The sequence below is a fragment of the Nothoprocta perdicaria genome, unplaced genomic scaffold (genome assembly GCF_003342845.1).
Source record: "Nothoprocta perdicaria isolate Ctin4 unplaced genomic scaffold, notPer1 scaffold_61, whole genome shotgun sequence".
Lineage (NCBI taxonomy): Eukaryota > Metazoa > Chordata > Aves > Tinamiformes > Tinamidae > Nothoprocta > Nothoprocta perdicaria.
This window is the reverse complement of record NW_020455877.1, coordinates 236,994-245,815: the sequence shown is the minus strand read 5'-3', so window position 1 is coordinate 245,815 and position 8,822 is coordinate 236,994. Positions and strand designations below refer to the sequence as shown.

At 44.4% G+C, this 8,822-nt stretch overlaps 1 protein-coding gene across 1 annotated transcript; it reads right to left on the bottom strand.

The window, feature by feature from the left end:
* Positions 1-5,403: 5,403 nt before the first annotated feature.
* On the bottom strand, positions 5,404-7,790 carry RPS16 (ribosomal protein S16). Its single transcript, XM_026049716.1, has 6 exons — positions 7,772-7,790; positions 7,630-7,685; positions 6,956-7,057; positions 6,151-6,247; positions 5,768-5,815; positions 5,404-5,600 (listed from the first exon to the last, which is right to left on the bottom strand). The coding sequence occupies exons 2-6, from the start codon at positions 7,675-7,677 to the stop codon at positions 5,455-5,457; spliced, it is 441 nt and encodes a 146-aa protein (XP_025905501.1). The 5' UTR covers positions 7,678-7,685; positions 7,772-7,790; the 3' UTR covers positions 5,404-5,454.
* Positions 7,791-8,822: the final 1,032 nt, after the last annotated feature.

Genomic DNA, 8,822 nt, shown 5'->3' with positions numbered 1-8,822 from the left:
TTCAATATAACTTACAAATAGAGAATTTATCACAATTAATGGCTTTGATTATGACGGCATCTTAGAAATAAGTATTTCTATTGTGTGCTTAAATCCTTTAAAAATTAGGTAGATTCATTATTTAAAACTATATAATGCAAAAAAAAAAGAAAAAAGGAAAAGAAAAAGGAAAAAGAAAAGAAAACATCAAGCTTGGTCGCCACGTCGAGCTTCAGGAGCTTTACAAAGGTTGCATATAGCTTTCTTTTTTTTGCATATCTCTCATTAGAAATGCACGGTAGCTGCTCGGCAGCCCGTATTCGTTACCCTTCCACCGGCGCTGCGAGCCTCCCTTCTCTATTGAATTGAAGCGGCCCTTTATAGCAGGGCAGACAATGGCATGGGACGAAGCTCGGCCGTGTCGTGACGCTCTGAGAGTCCCCCCAGGCGTCACGTCCCCTTGGTGCGCATGGAGGCGTGCGTCAAGCACGCTGCCCTTTGCACGTTTATTACAGGGAAAACACTCAGCTCTTTTAACACCTGCTCCGGTGTTACTGCATCAGGGAGCAACACGGGAACCTCTAAAAACAGTCTGGTTTCAATGTSCCTCGTTGGTTCTAAAAGGGGAGACGTCAACTTCCATTAAATAACACACCTAGATGTTGAGGAATATTTATAGATACTTTCGTTGGAGTAGTGTCTTCTTATATAACAAAAGAAAACTTCCGAGACATTCCTTTTTTAATGAAGTGTTTTGAAAATCTCTTTAGCAGAAAGCAGAAAAGTCAGCTAAGCTAATGGGTTTCATTCCTATTTTTCCAAGAAAATATATTTTTTAAAAAATTAAATTTAAAAATGACCAGAGYTAAAATGGAAACAAAAATTACTCARTCCTAAAAAGTAATAGAAACATTACAAAAGCATAGTTTTAAAAACATGTACTTCTTGTTAAAACTGTTACTACTGCCAGTCTTATTTTTAAAGCCTCTCTTGCCTAAACCTCCACTCTTCCCAAGATGTGTTTTGTAGCATGCTCACAGAATCCTACAAAATTTAGTTTTGAATCAAAAGTGAATTCAGAACTTGGTGACCTCTTGGTAGTCATCAAGATTTCCCCAACAATTCTTCAAGCCCTTTCTCTTGTTCTCTCCCAGTTGGCCTAGGAGTGAAAGCAAACAGGCAACCTCTCCAAATGAAAATTTACTAAAGACCCACTGAAATGTGTTATTTGTCCACATTCTTTTTCATTATTCCAGAAATCCTAAGGCAAAAATATTTCCTAGCACAGAGACTTTCTTCACTACATTCTTTGTTCTGTCATCTGCATCAGTAGCTCTGGATTTGGAGGACTGAACAAACTGTTATCATCTATAAACATCAGTAATATGTAGTAGTTGATCAGAGGGGATAACCTGAGGTATGTTTGCATCAAGGAGCAAACACACAACTTTGACTGAATTTCCTGACTTGCTACCATCCACCTTGCCACCAGTTAAAGATGCAGCTGTAGACGTGGCTTATACCACCGGGTACTGCAGCTCRTGAAATGTTGGATCTCTACTTTCATAAGTGAAACATTTGAATCTGTAAAGCTGACATCTACACAATACACATTCAGGAGGGCTTTTGCTTTGTGTTTTTTTCTCTAACCAGCTCACAGCTAGTCCCATGGGCTGAGTACTCAGCAGCAGTTGAACTGCATCCACCAGTTTAATTTCATCAGCTCTACTTAGTCCAAAACCACTCCATGCTGCAAACCAAAGCAGAAGTGAACTCCCCATTGAAATTAAAACATTAATGTAGTCAGACAGTCCAAACATCTGCCTTGCAGGAGGTGGCAGAGACTAATTGACTTTAGTCTCTTGTAAATTTATTGTTAGATGAAATGGCTTGTTGCTGCCTAATCCAAAATGCATCACCAGCTTCTTACTCTGTTTTCAAGTTAAGACTGGTTCCTCATCCCAAACAAGCCCGTATTGCACATCATGCTTCATACACAAATTCACAGATGATTCTTTCCATTAATACATGTTGGCTTTTTAGTTGAACAGGAATTATTTTAAGTAGCATTTTCCACAATTATTTTGTAACTAGGTTGAGAAATATTTGGTTCATTACCATGTTAGTATTTCACAGTTTGACTTCTGATTCTTAAAAAAAGTAGACTAAGCTGTAAAGGAGCTTTGGAAGAGTGAGATGAATAGGTTTCCTTAGGTTTGGTTATCACTGCTCAGTGAAGGGTGGAAATAGCACAGTTCCAAAGGAATTAAGAGTATTAGTTAATAGGGGAAAAAAATTATTCAGTCAAATACACTGAACTACTCATAAGACTATTTTAAGAAAACAGATTTTTTTTTTTTTTTTTTGAATCTAATTACATCCTGGCAATGACTTACATTAGCTACACAAGCAGTAGAACTTTCACAGATTATGACTTCTGAAAAGAAAATTAAACAAAAAAAAAAGATTGTATTGTAGAAAATAATCACATTGGTAAGAAAATGAACTCTGAGAACACACTAGCTTACATTTAAAAAAACGAAAAGYGACATGTTTAAATTACACATTTTTCTTTAAAAACTTCTCAGTGTTTATACATTTGCCTATTAAAGTCAAAATTAATTTGCCCTACAGTTCCTAATATAGTAACATTTAAGAGGGCTTAATTTTATATACAGCTTATGCAGTTTCCCAGGGCTCATAGTGGGTGAGTACAGAACAGCCTTCAGTGACACGAGCTCAAGTTCTTACTTGAGATCTGGAGACTATCCTCAAAAAAATAAAATAAAAAGAAATAAAAAGATACTTTTCTAGAGTTCCTACCCAAATCTTCATTGAGCTGCTACTTTCAATGAAAGTTCAGTCAGAGTCACATTTTGATGCATTTTTCTGATCTTCTTCCTAGGGATTAACAGCAGTGAAACCAATGAAAGAGAAGGACCACAGCAGCTCGGGAGCAGTTCTTAGGTTCCAAGAACCATCCCCACAGCTCCTCGAAAACCTCATCATGGGCTCCAAGACCTGATTGCCACCACTTCTCCGTGGGAGGGTGGCTGGATGCAGTCGCATCAGCCAGAGCAGAGGCCCAGAGCCGCCAGAAGCTCTCCAGCCCCACACAACCGTGACACCAGAAAGGGAAACTTCATGAGCAAGGGGTGCCTTCCCTACCGCATCTTTCTCGTGCTTGGTCTGCACGCTGGTGGTACTTCCCCAATGAAGCTAAGCCCTCTAGTGGTTCATCAGCAAAGAGCCATATAGGGAGAACAACTGAAACAAAGCAAAACAAGAAAGTCCTTCAGCACCCAAGCAACYTCCTTCAACTGACATTTCTCCTTTAGAAAATAAGCCTGTTATTTTTAATATATGTAAATTTTATCACTCCAGGGGATTAATAGGGCGCTTTCATAGGAGCAGAGTTAAGTTGGGAAAGCATTTTTATTATGTTAAGAGCTTTTTGTTTGAAGAAAAAAAAAAACAGAGATAGTATCTCCTGATATATTAGTTGCAATGCGAGCTTTATTTTCAGCCTTTCCATAAGAGAGCAACAAAAGAAAAATCTCCAGTCGTTACAAGCTGTTCTGTGGGCAGCAGAACAGATAAATCTGTTTTCCCTCTGACTATGAAAACCACCCCTTAAGTTACCCCTGTGGTTTCTATCTCCCCATGGTGCCTCCGTGACTTTCACCTCCCAGTGACTCTGGATCCYCTTATTCCCCGTATTTCATTGCTCCAGCAGTTAAGTCAGAATCGGTTTTGGACAAGCCGCAGGATATTCTCTGCAGCTGCCAACTGGCAGGGTAGGACCCATTTCCTAAGCAGGCCGAGAGCTGCTGCTTTTCAGTAACCACGTGAGCCAGATGAATAGAGGGTTATTTACCCTCAGCTGAAGCTAATTAATATCTATGGAAATGGCAGTCTCCACAAAACACATAGGAATCCAGTAGTCAAATTGGGAGTTATTCCAGCCTCAAAAGCTGTAGTCTGTAGCATCTTTTACTTAGAAAGTCAAACTACAAGTCTGAAATAAGAAATCCTAGCAGTCTCTAGCAGGCCCAAGAGCTGGAATACTTTCCAGCAATGCTATTACAAGAGAGAAACTTGGAGAAACTAGAGATTTGTGGATTGCCATGACTGAAGGGGACCTATTGGTCAGATTTGAAGCAGGGACTGAGGAAAGTAAATTACTAAGGAGATAGAAACAGTAACACCAAAACCAAATTCTGGAATATTGTTCCCTTAGCATTAGACAAAAAGAATCCAGGTAAGTAAACTGGCAATAGCACGTGCAATAGTCCCTTCCACTTCAGTGAAAAGGCAAGAGCTTGGGTAGGACTTTTCTATTTCTGTATAGGTCAAGTAATGCTATATTTTGTGGTAGACCCTGAAAGCTGAAGTGGGAGATGGGTATGAAATTCATTTTCACAGCACATTCCTTCAAAGCTACATGTTTGATGCTTGATAACTACACTTCAAAGGACAACTGCTTTCCAGAGAAAACRCAGGAAAACACCGTAACAACTCTTAACATCTATAAAAGCCATAGCTATTTTCCTGAGTCATAGCAAAAGGGGGGAAAAAAAGTAGTAGTATTTCCAACTCCCCAACTTAATTCACACAGAAAGCCAGTTTTACTGCCTGGGTACACTGAAATGATCATTAAACAAGAAAAGAAATTGCACTTTGGAAAATTTCCAAGTATCAAGGTGCTTCTACTAGTTTACTATTGTCTTGCCAGGATGTAAGAGAGGGAAAACCTCTGTCTCACGGAGCATTCTAGCCAAAGTCAGGCTCTTGGATGATTAAATCTCCAATGTTTATTCCAGTTCCTGTCCAAAGGTTTTCCAAAGCAGGGAAAGCTTCTCCAACCCTAGGTAGATCATGACCTTTTTTTCAACTTTGGTCACACTGCCATCCTTAAGGCACTCAGTTATCTCCCCTGTCTCATGATAACAGGCAACCTCTAGCTTGTTGCCAAATTCAAATATTTTTTTTTCTTAATAAGTTGTTTACATGCTTGGTCTCCATATTCACATGCCTCTGTGCTTGTATTTGAGTGAACACGTAACCAAAGAATGAATATATTCACAGCCCACAGTTGTGAAAGTCTCTTTTCTACATTCCTCAATGACAAAATAGTATTTCCATAGCCTAAAACATGCTGTTATTTTAGATGCTTCCTCCAAATATATATAACACAATAATCTGTAAGTTTTTATTTTCTATCTTCTGATAAATTCACACTTAATCCGAAGTCTCTTTTTTACTGCCAAGTCCTTAAACTATTTTAATTGGGTTTTACTCAAAAGGTTTAGAACTGCCAACCCCCCCTATTTTTACTTTAATAATTAAGTATTTCTGAGTTCATGTGAACATAGAAAAATTCATTTACTCCTCTCCCCCAAAAAATAATAGAAGCAGAAAATATTTATCAAATTCTTCTCAAGTTTATTGACTGTCAAAGACAGTAGAACAACTTTAACGGTAAGACTTCTGGTAGCGTGCACGGGCACCAGGTCCTCCAAATTTCTTGGACTCGCAGCGGCGCGGATCTGCAACGAGCAGAGTCCTGTCATACTGGATTAGGATATCCTTGATCTCTTTCTTGGAAGCTTCATCAACATCTGTAAGAATAAAAAAATAATTTTCCAATTAAATTTCTAAAGGAATTAATCTATTCTAGCTTTTTTTCCTTCCTCTTTCTTTCTTCCTCCCCCTTTCCTCCTCTCCACAGCAAAAGAATCAGAATCCCCTCAAGGCAAACATAGCACAATCAAAACAAGGAACTTACATTTTTGATAGTAAGCCACCAATGCTTTGGAAATAGCTTGACGGATAGCTGTTAAAAAAGATGACACATCAGTAAGGACACCAAAGCACTATAAGTGCCCACTTCAGAATACTGTTTGAAGAACTCGCTTTGCCCCATTTTCTGCCCAGTTGTCCTTTCCTCCCATCATCTCCCTTCCCCCCACAGACCCTGGGACCTTTACTCCAGCAAATCCTAAGACATTTATACCAACAAGTGGCTATCTTGGGTTCATCTGCTCATCTGACAACTGTCAGCTACTCAAGGAACTGTCCAGGGGCAGTCTAAAGCACGGAGATTCACAAGTTACTGATCTGAAGTCCAGTGAGATTCTCCAGCTCAGGTGGAAAGCTACCAAACCCTACCATAGATCTGTGCTACGTGGCCGCCACCCTTCACACGGACTCGGATGTCCACACCGGCAAAGCGCTCCTTGCCCAGGAGCAGGACGGGCTCGAGCAACTAGGGGAAAAAAAGCAAGTAAATTTAGTTATCATCAGAAACAAAACAAACTCCACTTTGCAAAGTTACAAATGTTCTTGGAGAGGCACTCTGGATTCTACGAACACCCAAATCAGGCACCTGTCTTGCACAGTTCTTTGATATCCACCAGCATGGCCCTGGACAAGCAGGACCAAAGTTTGGTGGAGATTTTTTGTTTTGGTTTGGGTTTGGTTTTTCTAAGTTTCAAAAGCAGATGTATGAAGGAATTAAGAGCAATGGAAACTAATTCCACAATTTCAGTAGAAGGCTGTAAGATATTTGTGGTTTTTCTTCTCCTTTACTTCCTGTAYTTTACAGCCATCTAGTCAACCTTAGACTGTCTCATGCATGGTCAAATGGCTGTTTGCCAAGCTCTAAAGCAACCTTCAAGTCCCCAATTTCARTTAAAAATAAACTAGTCCAAAGTGCAGGTAAATCCCTCTGATGCCAATCAGAGAACAACTCAATAAAATATCAATTTCTGCAATCCTTGTGCTTCAAAGTACTTCATGAAATATCATGCTCAAATACCTCAAACTCCACTTATACATGAATACACACATAGACATTTCACTGTAYCACAACTATAACATACAAGCATTTAACACAGTCCATAAGTCTTGCAACTCTTTTCCTTCCCCGAGCTGTATAAAGGTATCTTAACATGCACACAGGGGAGACACTTACTTTGTACTGCAGAGTCCTGGGCTCGATCATTTCCAGGGGTCTGCCGTTCACTTTAATAAGTCCATTCCCTCTCTTGCAGTGGGCAACAGCAGTTGCTGTTTTCTAAAAATCCAAACGTACATTAGAACAAGACACACACGTATATATACACTTATATATAGGTAACCAAGGTAAAGAAGCTTTCTGTGGCGTTTTAACAAAATAAAAGCTTTAGTTTAATGCCAAAGATTAATGTATCCCCCAAAGCAGCGCAGTCCTACCTGCTCCTCGCTCTGAGCACTAAGGCGCAGCCTCACCACGAAGCTACACCGCGTTACCGGCTACCCGCGGCCCCTCGGGCCCGGCCCGGCCCCCGCCACAGCCGCCTCCTCCCTCGCGCCGCTCCAGCGGGGCCCATGGGGCCGCCCGCTCCGCAGCGCTGCCCGGCGCCGRGGAACGCCTGAATCCATGTGGATCCATGTGGGATCCATGCGAGGAGACCCGCCCCGCTCCGCTCGGCCCGGCGCAGCCCGGCCCGGCTCTCCACGTGGGCGGGCGGGAGGCCTCGGCGGCCCCGCTCCGCTCGGCCCCGGCGCGGGCAGCGGCGGCAGCGGCAGGGCCGGCGCTGCGGGGCGGGCGCGGCGGCCACGGGCGCCTCGGGCCCGGAGSCGGGCGGGGGTGCGGCCCGCGCTCACCTTGCGCCCGAAGACCTGGACGCTCTGGAGGGGCCCCTTGGCCGGCATGGCTGCTCCTGCAAGAAAGGGAAGGCGGCGTTGGCGGCGCGGGCCGCGGCGGGGCCGGGGCCGCCATCGCTCCCCGCGCCCCCCCTCCCCTCACCCGCTCCGTCCCGCGCGGCGCCTCGGCGGAAAGGAAGAACGGGGCTTCCCGGGCCCGCCTCAGGGGCAGCGCGGCCGTAAAGCGCTGTGCTCCTTCCGGCGTGCGGCAAAGCGCGACAGAGCGCGCGCGCGCCCGGCCGCGCTTGGCGGCAGCGAGGCGGGGCGGGGCGGTGCCAGTAACGGCCGCCAGTAACGGTTGCTTTGCAGCCGCCATCTTCCACGGGCGCCGCGGAGCGGGCTGCTCTGCGGCGCTGCTTGGCGGGCTSTGCCCGTTGTTCTGCACGCTGCTGTGTGTGCGGAGCTGCCTTTTGGTTCCTCTCCCTCCCCACACGCGTTCGTGATCGCCGCTGTTCCCACCTCCGTTTCTGCTTTCGGCCTCTCGGCACAGTCGCGTTCACGCTGCGGTTGTGCCGCTTCCACCAAGTTTTCCCGGGGGCTTCGCGCCGTTTCAGCGCTGCCGAGCGAACCGCGGGGCTCCCTCCGCGGTGGGAGGCGCCGTCCCACGGGGGCTGCGGGCGCCCGGGGCGGCGGAGGCAGCGCCGGAACAGCGAGAAACAGGAGAAGGTCGCGGCCCGAGCTGTGACATCGCGGCCACAGCTACAAGGCCTTGCAGCCGCTCGAAAGCGGCACCGAGAGGCGGCACAGCCGGAGGAGAGGCCGTTTTCTCGAGCCGCTGCACTGGTGCTGTGCTCGTCCAGCCTCCTTGAGGTGCAGCAGGGCAGACTTAGTAGCTTTCTCCTRAAAACTGAGTAAACTACTGTAGAGTATAAAGCGTTTAAATGCTTTAAAAAGCATTTAAGGTTTAAACTTTAAAAAGTTTAAACTTGGTGTTTTTCACTAGCCTCATGCACTGGTGGATACTCAGGCAGTTCTTTACATCCATTTAAATGATTTACAACCATTATACTTGAGATGGTGCTAAGGGAGCTGAGCACAGTCGAACTGAGCTCTTACCTTTGACTTTCGTTTTCAGTTTTCGTTATCCAACATAGTGGTTAAATCTCAGCTGTAGTATTTTACTTCTGAAGTTTAATTTTATGCAAAATTCTCCA

Coding starts and splice junctions, on each gene's coding strand:
- RPS16 (XM_026049716.1), bottom strand. CDS start 7,677: ATGCCGGCCAAGGGGCCCCTCCAGAGCGTCCAGGTCTTCGGGCGCAAG. Junction 7,058..7,629: donor TCCAGGTCTTCGGGCGCAAG/GTGAGCGCGGGC, acceptor TTGGATTTTTAG/AAAACAGCAACTGCTGTTGC. Junction 5,601..5,767: donor GGTGGCTTACTATCAAAAAT/GTAAGTTCCTTG, acceptor TTATTCTTACAG/ATGTTGATGAAGCTTCCAAG.